The sequence below is a fragment of the Cydia splendana genome, chromosome 1 (assembly GCF_910591565.1).
Source record: "Cydia splendana chromosome 1, ilCydSple1.2, whole genome shotgun sequence".
Taxonomy (NCBI): Eukaryota; Metazoa; Arthropoda; class Insecta; order Lepidoptera; family Tortricidae; genus Cydia; species Cydia splendana.
In genome coordinates, this window is record NC_085960.1 from 25,813,895 (window position 1) to 25,833,331 (window position 19,437).

Here is a 19,437-nt window from a genome sequence, read left to right on the forward strand (position 1 = left end):
TCGCGGCGCGTCTCGTGGCTCGCCTCGACACACTCGCGTTCGGCTTGTCATTCGGTTATAAACCTTATACCGTGCCGTTAGTGTTTAAATTATATAATTATATTAGCTCGACGAGCAAAATAGACGAACCACGCACCGCTTAAGCCCCTGCTACACGGCAGCCGACAAGCCTACTAACCGTCTGACCTAGGTCTGTCCTTGGTGTGTGGGTCCGTCTGAGTTGTCTGGCTAGACGGTGGCAAACCACAGTGTGTTCAGAAGTCGCGGACAGACAACACGTATTGCAAGCGCACAAAATGGCCCCTAACCTTTCAGAAAGTTGGCGTGGCATTAGTACCTACTCAGTGGCGTATGGCCCTAAGGGCGGCGTATGCCACCCCTGGCGGATTGCATTTTGTTTTTCTTTATTCACTTCTGGGGCGGCAAAACTTATTGGCCGGGGCGCCAAATTTCATAACCTACCTACTCATACTAGTGCAATGACAAAAAAATAATATTTGGTACAAGCTTTTATCGCTGACTGTACTTTTCTTTCCAGAGGCATCTAATACTCGTCGAGACAATTCTAAAAACCCCAAACACAATTAGGTCGCGTTGTTCTATCACAGGGTTCCTATGGCCACCTCCTGTCTCCATTATCAGATCAGCTCTATGGTACCATAATAATGCATTGTCACCCGACTTATATATGTATGCAAATTTTCAGCTCCATCGGAAACTAGAAAGTGGGTCTAATTTAACTTGCAAGATTTGACCCATAAAAACATATTTACATACTTACATTAGGTATATTGCAAGTTAATAAAAAGTTTGTAAAAAAAGAAAAGGGTATATGAATGAAACGCTGGCTCAAAAAACGGCATTTGTTGAGTCATTTCAACTTAATGAATTCGCTGGACTACGCTACGGGGACATACATAACTTTCTGAGAATGAAGAGGAAAGTATTTGATGAATTATTAGAAATGCTACTGAGTACCCATGGCATGGCTATTAACCACACGAGCGCACACGGCGCGTCCTTCAAGCGAAATGGCCTAGTGCGGTCGGCGTCGGGCGGCTACACGGTTCCGGACCGACCGCTCAGACCGCGGTCGCTGGCGCGCGCTCGCATGCCAAGGGCGTCCGGAGGTCAAACGAAATTTTGTTGGTAACAACTGTCTACACGGTCCGGGACAGACCAAGGCCACGCGGTTTGGGGGCTTGTCGGCTGCCGTGTAGCAGGGGCTTTACACTCGCGTCTCGTGGCGCGGCTCGCGGCTTGTCTCGTGGCTCGCGCGAGAATGTAAATCGCTTGTTACATTGAACTTTCATTCATTCGTTCATAAATCCCAATCTACACTGATGAACTAAGGGCCTCTACACACCTCACCCATCATTCCATTCGATTTGCGTTACGGCCTCTACATACACACGCACAACACAAAAAACTTCACGCGGTACGGCTGTCATTATAGTCGTAAAACACTACCGCACCGCATCAAGGCTACGATAGTGTTACGGCTATTTATATATTTTATTTATTATATATATTATTACTCTTTTGGTATGCATTTATATTTTCACATTGTGTCGATTAATTAAACGTATCCGTATGTAGAGCCCTTAAAACGTCTCTACGGAATTGCGTCTTTCCTGCGACCGAGACACGCAACAAAAGCCATTCATTTCGTTCACTCGGTCGACATCAATCAATTTCATTGATCCATTTTTGTCTCTCATCACAGTAAAATATTAAAAAACAAATTAAATACGCAGTGATTATAGTGTAGTATATGCTACCTTCACTCATCTAAATCAGATAAATGTAAGTACTTTATATTTATTGTCCGTGAGTGCGTAAAATTTGCAATAAAACTAAATACTCGTTGGCGTGGCATTAACGGACTGACGACATTTTGTTTTATCCAATGCGTTGTATTTATGTATTTAGTTTAGTTCGAAAGTCAGATCTGAATCGAATTATTTAGCGGGCAGTACATTCCAGCATTACTAAATATATTTGTATTTGCCTTTTTAGATAACCAAAAATAATGAGTTCCGGTGGCACTAGGGTGTATGTCGGCGGCCTTATAGAAGGCATAAAGAAGGAGGACTTGGAGCGCGAGTTCGACAAATATGGCAAACTGAACTCCGTATGGGTAGCACTTAACCCCCCAGGTTTTGCATTCATAGAATTTGAAAACTTACAAGAGGCTGAAGATGCGTGTAGTGCTATGAACGGCATCGAGATGTTAGGCACGACTTTGAAAGTAGAACTGTCGAGGAAGCGGGACGGACCCCGAAGAAACGGCGGCGGGGGTGGAGGAGGCGGCGGGTTCAGGGGAGGACGTGGAGGTGGCGGCTTCCGAGGCGGGCGATCCTTCGGAGGACCCCCTGGTGGCAACAGACCTTTCAACCCTTATGGTGGAGGTGGCGGAGGCGGCAGGTCATTCAGCCGCAACGGAGGCAGCCAAGGGAGTGGCGGTTATGGGTCAGGCGGTGGTGGTGGTGGAAATTTCAGATCTAGATCACCCCTCTCTCGGTTTTAATTTAGCTTTAGAGTTTATTTAGGTGTTAGTGTTATCATAATCTGAAGCCTTCCAAGTTTTTAAATTCAATGTCTGGTAAATCTGGGGGTTGGATACTAGGAAGAGTTCGCTGGTATTAAGTCTCAAGGAATTAGAGGTGAGTCTGCATTTATTTTCAGCCATTTCTTCTCACAACTAGGTGATGCATGGTTAGTTAACCTTTTGAACGCCACAGACAGCAATTGACGTCAACGCAAAATCGTGACAACGACGCCAAAGACGGCATCGATCGTTTTTGGATGAAAATCTACTGAAAAACACCCCACTTTTAGTTTCAGGCATTATTTATTCACAAAACTAAATTTTACCTCCGTGGCACGGCAAATGGATGCGCCGTTTGGTGTTCAAAAGGTTAAATATCTTGGGTGTTTCATTTTCCCTATAGGTTCACAGTGAGTCACACAAACCTGCTGCAGCGCCCATACAATCAAAATTACACTTATTTTAAAATGACATGCTTGAATAGCATGAAACTTGGCATGTACATCTATGTAAACATATATCTGTCTGGTACTAGTTTTCATTGCTAATAATTATTATATGAAGAAAATAGAAAAGAAGTCTTGAATGTAAAACTTTTAGTCACTCTTAATTTTAGAAAACTAGTACCATACATATATTTTACTTGAATGATCATGTCAAAATTCATGTTTTCAGAATATTGCTTTAAACTGAGAGTATAACTTCAATTGTATGGTGGTGGCTATGTTTGTGTGACTTATGGCTCCTCTACACGATGGGCAACACCGGCCACTCCAAGGGATGCAGCCATGCGGTAGAATGAGATAGCAATATCACTTGCTCCCTCTAACGCATAAATGCGTCCCTTGGAATCGCCGGCGTTGGCCCATCGTGTAGAGGAGCCATTAAAAGTAAGTTTTAAGTATGTTTCCATGCAGGATAAAGGTTATTATTATGCTGATCAAAAACAATATGTACTGTAAAAACCTTTAACAGCATATTACTTGATATTACAAATGCATAATTATTTTCCTGTCCTATTGTATTCTATAATTTATAATAGCACTATGATTGAAGTATAGGTGGGCTAAGCTACAGCCCTAGGATTGAAAAGTTTGGTGACCCGTGATTTATTATTAAGATAACTTTCATTAATGGTAATTGACTCAGACAGTCACATGCAGAAGCTATTATTGACGTCATAAGGTCATAACTTCATTAATAGGGGATATTACTGCAATGTTCTGCCGCCAGAGTGCAGCACTACCGACTCAGTAAATTCATAGACTAACTTATACATACTACGCCTTGAACTGTTATTTGACAAGTTTTCACAGACAATAAAATATGACATTGACGCATCAAGGCAGTTTGTTAACAAGGGCCTACCGGTAAACGCGCAAATCGAAATTTAGTTCTAGTCGCACCAATAAAAGTCTGCAGCGGATTTGATAGCCCACGCAGTGTAAGTGTTATTCATACGTCATAATTTCATAAAAGTTTGACGTTTAAAATGACACTTGCACTGCGTGGGCTATCAAAATCGCTGCAGACTTTTTACGGTCTAACTATATCTGCCTCTTTATCGCTCGAATATGCAAGAGTGATAGAGAGATTAGATAACGAAATTTCGATTTTCTTGTTTCGCGGTAGGCCAAGTGATTGACGTCACGTGTGATGTGTCAATGTGGTTATTTACTGTATGTGCGACAAAGGTGCCACCTATGCAGAGCTTTGCCTAATATTCCCTATTCTATCACATAAAAACATCTATGTATGTATGTTCTGATACCAAATTATCTTTTTGTTGCAGTTCCTTGGAATATTTGATCTCCAATCTACTAATTCGTCGAGAAATAATACAAGAACAATCTTCAGTGAATATTTAACATACTACCTAAGCGATCTACTGTTAAGTCCCCTTATAAATAAATGAAAAATATGATTACTTTGCTTAATAAGTTTTATTATACCATTTTATCTTACATATTCATTTAATCATAAATTATAGTTATGAAGGGCTGCTGAGACATGCCATGAGAAGCTCCATTTTGTTCAAGAAGTTTTTGCCTTCCATTTTGTCCAGTTTGATTTCCTTGAAAGCTCCACCCAGATTTTCCCATTTCTTGTCTTGCACAAGTTCACTGGAGAAGAAGTCTTTCCTTGGAGATTGAGCAATGAAGACTTGCATGCCTACTGAAGGCTCGCATCTTATTGCTATCATCCTGTCACCTGAAGGGATGACAAGATATGGTAATATGACTAATAACATAATCACTTTCTCAAAATTTCAATAAGTATTGATTTCAAGATAAATACAGTAGGGCCTCGATAATCGGAATCCGAACTTCAAAAAAATACCCCCTGTAGGGACTGGCGAAGCGTTCGGATTATAGTATGTTATAAAGAAAATAATGGTATATTAAAAAAAAAACATTAATTGAGATTCCAAAGTAACAAAAACGAAGAAATTAATCAACAAATACCTAACACAAAATAATCGCGAACAAATCATTTTTCACCTCAGCAGCTCGAACAAGGGTACTTTGCTTCTTAAAAACAGTGAGCAAAATGCGATTTTGCTCACTGAGTCATTTTGTCTCACTCAGTGAGCAAAATCGCATTTTGCTCACTGAGTGAGACAAAATGACATTCAAGTGACCTTTATAGTCAAATGTCATTTCAACATGCGGGGTCTAATACAAGTTCGATATACTTGGGTTCTATTATCTCTGTCCCTCTAGGTATGTTCTCACTGCTTAGGGTGAAAAATTTTGTGTACTACACGAGATCAAAGTTATTTACATCTCGTGCGCTTTTGAATCCCTTACTACGCTCAAGATTCTAAATTAGATTCACTCGCTACGCTCGTGAATCTATTATAGAATCTTTCGCTTGCACGGGACTCAAAATAAGCACTCGAAGAAATATCAAACTTTGATCTCTTGTTGTACAAATAACTATTAAGCTGTCTAATATGGCACACTTCTCAGCAATGGTCAAAGTTTTGTGTTTAGGCTTTGGTGTAGGCACCATATTTATAACCTCAAAAAACACGTGGGATACTGTACAGCACAGAGGAACTTGATAGAACTAATTACTACAAACAAAACTAGGGTCAGGTGTTACGGCGGGGGAGAAAGGGGTCACTCGGCAGTTCGGATTAGCCTATGTACGGACAGGGGTGCGAAACTCCTGACTTCGGCCAAACTCGGCTCCGCTCGGCTCAGCATTGCTCCGAGCAATTATTAGGGTTGGCACCACTTGACTTCCTTTTGCGTGCACGACCACAGATAAGATAATCACTTGATTTTTGACAACCCTAAATAGCCGAAAGCGATAGTGCCATATATTAGAAAGGGACAGCATGATTCGACCCTGAACCGCTGTCAAACTTCGTTTTTGTAGGAAGTTTCCTTTCTGTACGGTAGTACTATTAATTATTCCGTGGTACGGATTATCAAGGCCCTACTGTAGTAGAAAATAGTTATTTACAGTACATATGTGACGTTCCACGGGAAAAGGTACCTTATGAGGGTTTCTAGTTTCGGAGATATTAAATGTTTTGTAAAGAGGTGAAAAAATGCTCAATTTTTTTTTATTGTGTGATCTGAAACCTTAATGCGTAACGTTTGTTTACCTGTTTTTATTTTTGTTATAAGTTAGTTATAAGCCTAGTAATGTCGTCTCAGAGTTTAGTAGAAAAGGTACCTTATGGAAAAAAGATTGAAAATTCCCAAAAAAACTAGCCAATACGGGAAAAGAAGTTTGGTAGAGAACTGTATTAGCATTCTGCAAAACTAATTTGATAATTTCAGTTCTGGTAGGGGCGCCTCGCAAATATTATAACCGTACATAGACCGACATCACAAATCCAAGTAGACTGCTATTATACCAAAGTTACTCTCGTCAAGTCTTTCTTAACTAGAATAATCTTCATTTGGTTTGGTCGCATGCAGTAAATCAGCCATTGGTTTGCTGAAAAATGCCAATACCCGACGCATTACCTTATGGAATATCTGAGGTCATTGAACCTCAATGCCGCTTATCTTCAATAGCAACCGAAATATATTATTGATAAGAAATAGACGATTTATACCATCTTAACCCCAAAATATTATTAGTTTATCCTAACTGTTCCATCATCATCATGCCTCATCATGTAACTTGACCACAAGGTACCTTTTCATTACATACAAATTATTGGTCTTTTTTAAGATTATTATGACGAAGAACTAATTAAATTGGGGGCAGTTTAATGTAAATTAATATTTTCTATTCATAAAAGATAAACTATAATATGATTGATATTTTGTAGTGATGTATTATTAGATTTATTTCCATAAGGTACCTTTTCGTAAATGTATGGAGCAAATACTGTTATTGTTATGTAAGTTTAAAGTGGCATAAGGGGTTAAATATAGTATTTAGTTGGGGTTTTAGTATTTATTTCATTTGAATGACAGAATTTCTTTCATATGTGCTCAGAAAAATTGATTGTGTGTCACATTAAAAGTAAAAATATTCAATTTTGTGATTTTATATGAAAAAGTCAGAAAATACATTTTCACCTCTAAATCGGTATTGTTTTTTGCTTAAACTGTCTGTCAGTGTCGTTTTCTAATAGATAAAATTTAAATCTTGAGAGCTCATTGCAATCAATCGAGAAAATGAAATAAAACTTTATTTTCAAGAGATTGGTTAGTATACACATAAATCAGTCGATATCAAAAGTTTCTATTTGCATTACAGAACAAGTCGCAATATTTTTTTAATCTCAGATATATAAGGCATTATTATTTGTAGTCAACTATGTAACTTACTTCAGGAACATAGTTTTTTAGGCGGCTAAACTTAAAACTTCTCTATCGTAAAGTTGCTCATTTCACAACATTATTTTCAAAAAATCATATCTCTGTAACTACGCAACCTAGAAGGTTGATCTTTTGTGTTATCGATAGCTTATTTATTGTAGATTACTGGGGTATGCATAACTCCATACCCGCCATAAGGTACCTTTGACCGTGGGACGTCACATATGGTCCTATTTTCCCGCACTAGTGCGTAAAATAGCACTTTTCGTGCGTATGTCAAAAGTTTAAAGGGCCATATGGGGCTATTCATAAATTACGTCATTTCAAATTAGGGGGGGGGGGGGGTCTGGACATCGGATGATGGTAGCATGACGTAGGAGGAAATGGGGTCATTCGAAGCATGATTTTTGGATGATTTTAAGGGGGGGGGGGGGGGGTCAAAAAACGTAACGTAACGTAATTTATGGACAGCCCCTATGTACTGTAAAACGTTGTACGATACACGTGCGAATAGGTAATTCGCAACTCGTAATAGTTATTTACGATACAAGTGCGGAAAAGAGGAAATTCGAAACGAGTGGCGATAAATTCAAACACGACCGAAGGGAGTGTTTTAAAGCGACACGAGTTGCGAATTAGGTACCTATCATGTGTAACGTACGAATAGGTAATATGCACGGCACGTGTAAACGTTGTAACGTTTAACAATACATATGGTCCTTTAAACGTTTCACCTACGGACGGAAAGTGCTCTTTAGTGCGGGAAAATATTACCATATGTACTGTAAACAATTTTGCAACAAGAAACAATATAAAATTATAAAGTATACCATTGGGAGAAGCTAGTAGGCAGGATGAAGCATTCCCCAATGGTTCTACGGGTCCCGAACCAAGATGCGAGCTGCTGGCAAGCAGCTGCCAACCCATACAGCGACCGACAGCTTGGACTGCAGTCATTTGGTGCTGGTATATCTAAGGAAGAGAGAATTACACAAAACCCGTTTAAAATTTGAATCATATACCTCATTTTGTTCTTGAGAGATTAGAAATGTATTTACTTTCATTCAACTGAAAGTACTCCATTCCATACTAATTAACTGTTCTTCTACATAATATAATGAATATTTATTGCTTTTCTACATGTGATGCATTAAACTTTAAATATTAGTTTTCAATCGCATAAAAAGTCACATCTCGCGTTATTGCACCCAATGATATTAAATTTCAACAAATTTTAACTGTATACCCATTACAGCTAGAATAGTGTTTTTCACCACACCAGCTGGTAAAGGTTTTCTTGATTGTTCAAAAACTGATGATAAAGTAGCATTTTATCCACATGTGGGGCAAAGTACGGATTTTGAGTTGTTTCCTTATGTTAGCTGGTAGATTGACTTTTAAATGATGAATTTGAATGATAAACATTTAATGATGTCTATTTGGATTTGATTTTCTTTGATATCTTACAGTTTAAATGTTTTCTGCAGGTTGGTGTGGTGAAAAAATTAGTGTTTCTCGGGGACAAAATTTTGCTTTGAAATGAAACCCTCGCAACGCTCAGGATTCAATTTTTCGAACCACTCGCTACGCTCGTGGCCCAATTTTGGAATGTTACGCTTGCTCGGGTGTCAATATTAGCACAAGCACTTTGCCCCCTTGTAAAACAAGTATCTATTTTTGGGTTGGAATTTTATTTAAAGTTACCTGACAGTAAATTAAGTCTCTTAGTTCCTGTAGCTCGTAGGAGAGATGCCGTACTTTGCCGTCGCGGCAAATGCACTTGAGGGTCTTCTCGCCGACGTGCACGACCAACGATGTGCGGCACACAGCATCGTACCTGTTACAACAATTATTGTATTGCAGTTAAGACCGTCATAGGACAGGTACGTCGCTCAGACACAAAAAGGAATAACTCGTGCACTATCGACCATCTTTAAAAAAAAATGTATGTGTGCAATATAGAGTTCGTTTTTTTTAGCATTAGCAAGAAGGTAAGCGATCTTGACATGTCTTAATTGAAAAACGCTTATTTGCGCTTGAAACGAAAGCACAAGAAAATAAATTATTGTATTAGATTCATAATATCATAATTGTTACATATTTGATGATGATGATATCCTGTTATCTCTCATCAGGGACATAGGGCTCTCCGACGGGATTTCCATTCTTCGCGGTCCAGCGCGGCCTCCTCCAGCTCCGCCCAGTCGAGGCCAACTGATGCCGCCTCTTTACATATTTACCGTGACTTATTTTTAAAACGTGTTTTTTAATTAAAAGACACATCAAGATTGTTACCTTTTTTCTAAAACAAACGAGCTTGTAGACGGTCTTCCCCGTATTGGCCTTAACTTATGTTTATTTAATCAATCATACAGCTATACCTGATTCAGGAGACGTGAGCAGGACTAACACTGCGCATTTCGTAAATTATAAGCAACTGCTTCGTACCAGAATTAGTGAGGTTAACGTTAATTTTCTAGGCGTGTTGAAAAAAAAAGTTATTAATTTATTTACGACATGCATGGTCACCCTAAAATTAGAATAGTAAGCTGTGTCAAGTTAATGTCATCACTGTCATCACGGTTTGGTTACTTTTGAAAAGTCGTATATCACTCAAGTTTGACAGTTTATTTTCTTCGTAATCAAAATGCTGTCATTACGGTTAAAGAGGTTTTATGTTTATTAATTAGCTCTTGTAGGGTGACCATGATTGTAGAGAATTAAATTTGCCCTCACCAAAAAGTTAAGAAATAGGAAAAAGTGCGATTGTTTCACCTAAATACGACGGTGATCGATCAATTATGAGTTACTGAGTGTGCAGGATTAGTCCTGCTCACGTCTCATGAATCACCCTGTATAAATAACCAAATAAATTGTTGCACGCCTCCTGAAAATGAGCCCAATAACCACTGAAAAATATAATTCTCAATATTTATGACATACCCTGACGCCATAATGTTGATTTTCACGCAGGACTGTGTGGGGCTGTTTAGCGCGTTCCAATGTGATACAATTAGAGGATCCTTGACCTGTCAAAAAAAATATGATGATATATTGCTTAATACATCACTTACCTAACAGACACAATAATGTTGTAGTTTTAAACTTAACCACTATTTTAACCTTTTGGCCGCCGGACCTACCCCCTTATTCATAAACGCGCTACAAACCACAATTAGCTAATAATCGTTTATCCTTATCTGTCATTTTGACTTATGTATTTGTAAGAAAGGGATAAAACATAATTTAACTAAATCAGGCCCGTAAAGTTTTATGAATAAGCGCCCTAGTCTGCAAAGACGCTCACTCACACGCCAGAGCAAATTTTAAGTAAACAACTAATAAAAAGTTTAGGGATTGCAAATAGTGATATCGATATTTATAATTTATGGTAAAAATCTTCTCAATTTGGCTTTGTTCTTAACCCACTTTAATTTATTTCTAAAATGCCAAAAAATAACATAATTTTTACACACGACAATGTTAAAAATAAAGGTTTTTATCGTTAAAAACAACCACTAAACAATATCGATTCATGACGTAATATCACAGCACTAGGCTGTACGAGAAATCTTTTATACAAGACAACGGCGCGCATGGACTGCCCGCAGTGTAGACCGACAAGGACCGTTTCCGCGCGGATTAAATAATAATAGTCTCTAGGTCAACGGCGTAAGCGCTTGTTGGTACGTAAACTATATAAGCGTAACGTTAGAGCCACGCATCGTGTGTCGATAATATAAACGTACCGGAACTGCATTGGGGAAAATTACACGTGGGTTGAATTGTCAATGAGTGAAGAACAACAATATTGGAAAAGGGTGGGGATCGGAAATGTTCGGGAATGCACGTTTTACATTCGATATGTTCCTTAGATGAGCTTCTCAGTTCCCGTATTACATCCTCCCTATCAGAGATGGGCATAATTCGAATAAACTTTTATCGGAATAATCATTCGAATAAACAATAATTCACGATTTTTTTACTCGCGAATGATTTATTCGCGGATGATTTATTCGCGAATAAATTATCCGCGGATAAATCATTCGACCACTTTTCAAATGACGAATGATTTATTCGTTATTTCATTCGAATAAATCCACGAAAAATATTTAAGTTTTTTGGCTTATACCATTCAAATAAACAGCACGAATAATAACACGGTTAATATGACTTGTTGTTACTGTACATTTGTTCTGACAAGTTAAAGATTGTTAAGGGTTAAAGGATAAGCCCAGGTAGCATAATAAACAAAGGATTAGCGTGAACAATGAATTACGCACACACAGTTATATTAGTAACTTTCTAGCCAGACCTAGAAAGAGCTATATACTGAAAGAGTGAGAAAACCAAATTTTCTTAGCAGGTGTTTGCTTCAGAGCGAATCTCACAACGCGTAATTTATATTTACAGTAACTATTTAGGTAGTTGCAGGACTTGCAGGTAGTTGTATTGCACATGATGCACATCACAGTTGCAAAATCTTTCGAAACCGTGAAAATTTTATAAGGTATTCCAATAAACAAATTTTTCGTGCAATTCATTCGACGAATAATTTATTCAAATAAGAATAATCATCCGACATTTTTATTCGTCATTCGCGATAAATTTTGTTATTTTCATACGTTATTCTTCATTCGAATAAAATTTGCCCATCTCTGCTCCATATTACCGTGACAATTGTTCGTAAATTTCAAATATATAACATTCTCATAGTTAGGCGACACTGACTAATCCGAGCGTCGGCCTGTACCATTCTTGTGCGAAGCGGTCACTGCAGGGTATCACTCCCCACTACACGATCATCTCAAAATGAATCATTTGTTCTGCAAATAGACCACAAGGACAGATTTACTTGCCTGACTCTACTATCGACAGCTGAAGAAGCTCCCTGAACTTCAGCTATAGTTATGCCTGTCTCTCTCTCGTTTTACGTATTGTAGTTACTAATAGTTACCACCAATTGGCATTTAACAAGTGTTCAAATGCTTAAATAAAACGAGATTTGAGATTTGATGTTTATGTTCAATATTCTCATATCGAGTTAACATTCCCATCCCTAGCTGTCTTGTATACAAGACAACGGCGACGAGGAACATGAAAAACGTTGAAATCTGGAGCAATTTTTTTGATAGCCTTATAAAAGAATGGATTTATATAGCTGCTTAAAATGCATTTTTTTTAAACAAAGACCTAAAACATTAACATGAGTGTAAAAAAAATACAATTGATAGTTTTTTTACATTTACCGAGCGGTTGAATTTGTGTCTTGTATACAAGACAGCGGCGCCAGTGTATCGTTCTATCGTTGTCTTTTATACATGCCAACGGCGGTCAAAGGGTTAAATAAATTATTGCAAACTGAGCAGAGATTCACCAAGTCTCCACCAAAGGAATGTGACGAAGTTAGTTCAGTAGATAGCCTATTCGCTCCTGCCTTTTACGGTTTTTACTAAGTCAGTTTTTTTGTTCGTTTTATCTGTGGTGGGCCGACAAATCATCCGAAAGCCGGCTCTTGAAAAAATCCAGACGACGAGGTAATGAATGACAGTCTGTCAAGAGTACACTGTATCGGAATGAACTCGCGTGTCCCGAAATGACGTTACCTCTTTAGCTATAGTATCCAGGACATATTCGCTGCGACGACGCATGAAGAAATGCTGCGCTTGCTGTATAATTTGTTCCAGCAAAGACTGCTCCTTGCTCATATCCAACAGCTCGTACCGGTCCGCGGCCATAGGACCTGGAGACAAGCAACGTCGAATGTAAAGCCTGGTAAGATTCTATTTGGCGCCGAGATAGTGTCGCTACAAGCCTTACATTATATGGCAATAATGTCTTCAGAGGGCCTACCGCGAACCACGTGTTGCCTCCCTCTCACACTAACGTCCGAATTTACAAGTGCGACAAAGAGGCAACACGTCGAACGTGGCTCGCGGTAGGCCCTCTGTATTCGTTTATTTCTTGCTTCCATGGTACATTTTAGGGTGCTGTACCCAAAGGGTAATAACGGGACCCTATTACTAAGACTCCACTGTCCATTTGTCTGTCACCAGGCTGTGTCTCATGAACCGTGATAGCTAGACAGTTGAAATTTTCACAGATGATGTATTTCTGTTGCCGCTATAACACCAAATACTAAAAAGTACGGAACCCTCGGTGGGCGAGTCTGACTCGCACTTGTCCGGTTTTTGGGTATTATGTACGTACGTCACGTCATGTAGGTACCTATAGTCAAATAAAATGTCAATGTCAACGATTAATTTTAAAACGTTTATTGGACTCCTTTTATTGATGTAAATGTTTTATTTTGATGGTGCTCTACTGTACGTACCGGCCAGGCAGCGCCGCTTGGAGGGCCCGAGCGGGCCGGTGGCGGGGTGCGGGAAGGGGTGGTGCGTGTTGGCGTGGTGCACGGCGCGCAGCAGCTGGTGCAGCGAGTGCTCCAGCACGTGGTCGTGCTCCGACTTGCCGGCGCCACCTTCGCCCTGAACAAACGTCGCTACTTAAAAGGCAGAAAGTTCGAAATTGCCAGGGTAACAACCATAACTTATTTATGACCTCCACATTCAGACTTCAGTATGTATTAGGTACCTATAGGTAAGTATATCTAAGGTGTTGGTGGTATACGCGCGACGGCGACGTGAGGACGTGACTTGAATATCCTAATCGAATTTAACTCGCACCTGCGAGTTGGATGAAATACCCACCTGGGTGAGATGGATATTGAGTACTCTACTAGCTTCTGCCCGCGTTTTCGTCTGCGTGGAAAGATGATGATAATAAAAATAAATGAACACAACCTTTCTTAGAATTAAACGAAGAGGTATAACTGTCGTGAACACCTTACCTACATCAAATATAGTCGGGTGACAAGCAAAAGTCACTAACTAACACCATTGAAATTATTGGACAATAAACCGTGTTACAAGTGTAATAAAGTGCATTGTTACTTTAATTTTTTTGATAGTACTTAGTGACTTTGCTTGTCACCGGACGATATGTAATAAGTAAGAAACAAATGATTTCATTATAAACAGAAAATAGGATCAAATACATACCTTGACTGCATCAGGGTTGCTGTTATTAGTATTTTGACCGTTATTGTGGCAGAGTCCAATCAGTAATTGGATTCCAGGCAGGACCTTGAATAAACACGTTTCATGTTAATATAGTTCGTTTTTTTTAGCATTAGAAAGAAGGTAAGCGATCTTGACACGTCTTTTAATTGAAAAACGCTTTTTCAAAATCAGTAACTATTACTTATGAAAGCAGAAGAATATAAGTTATCGTACTAGATTCGTAATTGTTACATATTTGCCGAGACTTATTTTTAAAACGTGTTTTTCAATAAAAAACACATCAAGTTTGTTTACCTTATTTCTAATGCTTAAAAAAAACGAACTATAATAATCGATTGAAAACGAGCAACACCAAAAATAATAATGGATATTATAAATTTATTAGATAGCAGCTAGATCAAAAGGTGCTGCAAGCAATTCTATTGCAGGAGAGCAACTTGTGATCATAATTTATTTAATATATAGTACATCATATTGAAACGGGAATTAAGGTTTTCCCATCTGTCTCTGACAGGCACAAATGGGAATGAACCATTCCCACCATCCACCTGGTCCCACATACACAGCACAGGAATACACACTTATTAAACTTACCGTAGCCATAATCTGGTTCCCCACAACCATGTGCGGTATAGAAGCATCGAGCTGCACCGCCTCGGCAGCGAGCCTCGCGAACAGCTCCTTGCAGAATAACACGTTCTGCGCGGCTTCCAGCTTCTGCTGCCAGTGGAGCTCCGCGCCCTCGCCCGGCAGGGTGCCCGGGCAGTTCAGGGCAGATGACGAAAGAGTTGCGGTCACTACGTCTTCTTGTTCTTAAAACATAAGTAGGTACTTAGATTCTTTTTTGAGGCCAATTATCTTTTTTCTGTCTGGGATCAGCGATTATAAAGCTCTTTAGAGGCAAAAACGTCAAATAAATAAGAAAATGTAGTATAAAAAATATTCGGGAATCAGTTAAAGTAGTTATTATTATGAGGAAAAGTAAAAGATCTTAAGAGAGGGCTAACGCAAGATTGTAGTTTTTATATTGAATTGTTACACGTTTTTATAATGAAAAAAAATCACACGGTAATTAGATAATGTTTGCAGACTCCAACCAAAATCTCACTTAAGGTTAGATTTTGGTTGGAGTATAGAAATAAAACCGGTCAAGGGCGAGTCGGACTCGCGTTCTAAGGGTTCCGTACATAAGTCCGACTCACGCTTGACTGCATATTTCTAATAGGTTTTCCTGTCATCTATAGGTAAAGTACTATTTTGTGTATTTTTTTTCAAAATTTTAGGCCCAGTAGTTTCAGAGATAAGGGGGGAGGGGGGGAATGGTCGGACAGACAGACAGACGCACGAGTGATCCTATAAGGGTTCCGTTTTTCCTTTGAAGGTACGGAACCCTAAAAAAACCACAAAAACGGGTCTAAGTAATTTAAGTAATAAGGTAATTTAATTTCAATTGAATATCGTTACCCTGCCATACCACAGCAGTATAATTTCAGTAGGTATTGTAGCGAAACGCTACTGGCCGTTTGTAAAATAAAATGCATATTTGCGATTACTTTGAATTTTAAATTTTGATGGAATGTTCGAGAACGAAAAGACGGAATTTGTTTTTTGGCAGATGGTTTGTGGATTTGGTGTCAAAAAGTCGTTGTGGGCTGTTTTTTAAACTAGATTTGCAACGTTTAACCAGTTTGATAATTAATACGAATAGAAGTATCGAAAGTGCGCGTTAATCGACGAGAGGAAAGGCTCCTCGTAGACAGCTGGCCACCTAAGCCGTGCGTGAGTCGGCGTCCGGAGTGGAGTGGCTCCTCGTAAACTGCTGGCCACCAAAGCCGTGCGTAGGTCGGCGCTAAGCACTGGTGGAGTGAAGAAACCTCATCGTTATCGTTATCGTCCGGTCTGCTGCCATACGCGCTCGCCAGGAAGCGAGTGGCTTACCTCGTCGGCCTGCTTGAAGACACCATCTTGTGCGCCATCTGTGCTGTACAAGTAAATTTCCTACCGGCTGCCGGCACCCTTGCGTGTGCCTCCACATTTGTCCCATTTACCTTTTTTTTCCCCCTGTAGTACTTCAAGACCGAAATTGAAAATTTTAGCGTTAGTTTTCCAATTCTAATTTTTATAACCACCTAATTATTTGTTTTGTATTTTTGTGCCATATTTTCGTTTCGCCATTTGTTAATATCTGTGATCCGCATACCTCTTCTTCTTCTTACAAATCCTCAAAATTCAAAAAGCCTTGTTTGACGGGCGGTATAAACAAGCGGTTCAAAATTTAGGTATCATTCGCCAACTTGTCAACCATCATCATCCATAATATTCGCCACATTAATACATTTTTTTCCTTTCCAGCTAAATTCTCAGCCGTATTCCTTTTTTTACCTTTCATGTTTACCGCCTATGCGGAACGCAGACAATTAGTTTAAAACGATCAAAATAGTGTTTTTAGTGAAATTTGTGAAAATTAAATTTTATTTTTAGTGAAATTTGTGAAAATTAAATTTTATTTTTAGTGAAATTTGTGAAAATTAAATTTTATTTTTAGTGAAATTTGTGAAAATTAAATTTTATTTTTAGTGAAATTTGTGAAAATTAAATTTTATACAGGATGTAACCTTTTTTTGATAAAAAGTGGTAAATTATACGTGATCTGCCAAAATATCTTGTTTTACTGCAGTATATAATAACTAGTGATAAAAAGCCGATTGATGTGACGAGTAAAATTATAAACAGAATTATATTTTCAGAATTTTTGAGGTAAAACGTTAAAACGTGAGAGATGGCCATATCTTCCGTCGAAATATTTCACGCGGCGCTCCGTACCTTTTGTTCCCGTCAAATTTCCTGGCTTTACACTCTTTCTTAACAAGAAGTTTCATAGGAAGGGGACAAAATACTGGTATGGAGTATGGAGTATGGCGCAGCACCGCAGAAGACGGCAATCCGGCTGTGTTCAGCTATGGGTGATATTCCACTTTTCCAAATTCTTTGTCCAATGTCATTGCGTCTCACTCTCTCATTAAGCAAAATGTGAGACGCAATACACATTGGACAAAGAAATTGGATAGGTGGAATACCACCCTATTATATTACCTGTTTTTTATTATAAAAGTAGTGCAAACCTTTCTGACAGAGTACGGATATGAAGGCAACCCCCTGTAATTCAGGGGGTACTGTGACTCGCAGCGCTGAAGGCGCCGGCCCGGCTGCGTTCAGGCTCATGGCGGCTGCTATCTGCTCCTCTGGAGCTTTGGTAACCTGCATTCATATTACAGGTCAATTGATGCTCTGATCATCAACTATACTATAAATCCCCGTCTATAAATGTGAGTTATTTATATTTGTTTACTACTTCCGAGCTGTGAAATTAAAGTGTGCAGCTGAGCTAACCTTCTCATGTCTGCACGAATATTACCTCAAAAACTCCAGTCTGACTGAACTTAGAACCTGCAGTCCTATAGCTCAAATCCCCAACAATAGTGTTAGAAACTTTCTTGAGCCGCCAGTTCTGTCTCAGCCTCAGCAGATCAATGTGGAAGTCTGGCATGTTGCGGTTCATCCTCATCGTCTCACTGGCTCGGAGACGTTCCACTCCTGCCAGTAGGACTGCAGCTGCTGCTCCGAGCGCTTTCTTGCGACCATACACTTGGAGCATGGGGCGTGTGTCTTGCTGATCTGCTTGAATTGGGTCTAGAATCTGTAAGCAGTATAGTTCTATACTTAATCTGTAAGTTTAATAAAACAAAACATTCTTTATCCTACAGAAACCTTTTTATTTATCTTTAAACACTCAAATAGTTACATTTTAACATTGTTTTATCAACTGTGGGATTCTCATTCAGTACAGTAGATCAATACACAATTGTGCATTTTGCTTTTTTAGGGGCAGCTGCAAGACTTATTCCTTTATAACTATTGCTTATATACATTGGTGCTATTGTAATACTACATTGTAAACAAGAGTTAGAGAAACCCAATACCATTGTACAAGAATATTCATAGAATGCTTAAGGAAATAGATATCACATTGTAGATACATATATATAATGCTGATGCATTATTTTGTTACTTAACTGGGGTCATTGCGTCATTCACCGTCCAGAGCCTGTTTCCGTCCACTTGGCGTAGGGACTATTCATAAATTACGTTATTTCAAATAGGGTATATTTCAAATGACGTAGGAGGAAACAGGGTCATTCGAAGCATGATTTTTGGATGATTTAAGGGGGGGGGGGGGGTCAAAAATCAATGACGTAATTTATGGACAGCCCCATAGTTGCCATAAAGAATTGTGTACAATTTAAATATATATATTAATTATGCATTGTGAATAAAACAAACATGCAATAAAATGGTGACTTGTGTGAAAAGACTCTTGTTGTAGAATAACCAATAATAATGAAGCTCAGCAGCTTCTCTACTGCTCACTAAAAGTTCTGTGGATAACAATCTAGTTTTATAGTATCTACTAACCATATATCTCTTCTCCTTGGCGATGCTGAGTACATCGGCCAGGACACACACTTGTGTTAGGGCGTCCCTCAGCTTGTTCCTCACGGAGTCCCATGGCCACTGACTGGACTGGTACCCGGGTTCTTTGCTGTCCTCCTCAGATTTCGCCTCTACTTCAGGCTCTTTCTTAATGTTGCAGAATTCATCATCTGATTTCGCAAAATCAATTTTCTGTGCTAAACGCGCAAGGTTCTCTGACATAGATAACGGCCTGAAATATATAAAATAAATATTTTATAAACCAAGCAATTCTATTTATTTAATGCATAAACTTCTTATTTAAACTTATGTTCATGATTAAATACTTACGCTTGATATATTTCTTGGCCATCGTAGGTTATTTCTTGTATCTGATTTTCTATGGGCGCTTCAATTGATATATTTACTGAGTTCGCCATTCTCGTGCAAAATTATATAAAAATGAAAACAGTTTATTTTATATTAATTAATATTAACTCTGCAAACATCAAACATTTCTATCACATCATCACAATTTACA

The 19,437-nt window shown here is 38.8% G+C and overlaps 2 protein-coding genes across 2 annotated transcripts; one reads left to right on the forward strand and one right to left on the reverse strand.

Moving 5' to 3' along the window:
* The first annotated feature begins 1,648 nt into the window (after positions 1–1,648).
* Positions 1,649–4,483, forward strand: LOC134792312 (RNA-binding protein Rsf1). Its single transcript, XM_063763584.1, has 3 exons — positions 1,649–1,806; positions 2,020–2,666; positions 4,344–4,483. The coding sequence occupies exon 2, from the start codon at positions 2,033–2,035 to the stop codon at positions 2,528–2,530; it is 498 nt and encodes a 165-aa protein (XP_063619654.1). The 5' UTR covers positions 1,649–1,806; positions 2,020–2,032; the 3' UTR covers positions 2,531–2,666; positions 4,344–4,483.
* LOC134792303 (mediator of RNA polymerase II transcription subunit 17) lies at positions 4,476–19,413 on the reverse strand. The gene is made up of 12 exons (XM_063763574.1): positions 19,248–19,413; positions 18,900–19,149; positions 17,842–18,123; positions 17,549–17,684; positions 15,021–15,238; positions 14,406–14,489; positions 13,679–13,832; positions 12,951–13,087; positions 10,288–10,373; positions 9,049–9,181; positions 8,175–8,316; positions 4,476–4,762 (listed from the first exon to the last, which is right to left on the reverse strand). Exons 1-12 carry the CDS (start codon positions 19,334–19,336, stop codon positions 4,542–4,544), a joined length of 1,932 nt encoding a protein of 643 aa, XP_063619644.1. The 5' UTR covers positions 19,337–19,413; the 3' UTR covers positions 4,476–4,541.
* Between the last annotated feature and the right edge of the window lie 24 nt (positions 19,414–19,437).

What these genes read in the sequence shown, in the direction of transcription:
- LOC134792312 (XM_063763584.1), top strand. Translation starts at nt 2,033, where the DNA reads ATGAGTTCCGGTGGCACTAGGGTGTATGTCGGCGGCCTTATAGAAGGC.
- LOC134792303 (XM_063763574.1), bottom strand. Translation starts at nt 19,336, where the DNA reads ATGGCGAACTCAGTAAATATATCAATTGAAGCGCCCATAGAAAATCAG. An exon ending in ATCCGTACTCTGTCAGAAAG is followed by an intron (nt 15,239 to 17,548) that starts GTTTGCACTACT and finishes TTATGTTTTAAG; the next exon opens with AACAAGAAGACGTAGTGACC. An exon ending in GGAACCAGATTATGGCTACG is followed by an intron (nt 14,490 to 15,020) that starts GTAAGTTTAATA and finishes TGTTTATTCAAG; the next exon opens with GTCCTGCCTGGAATCCAATT.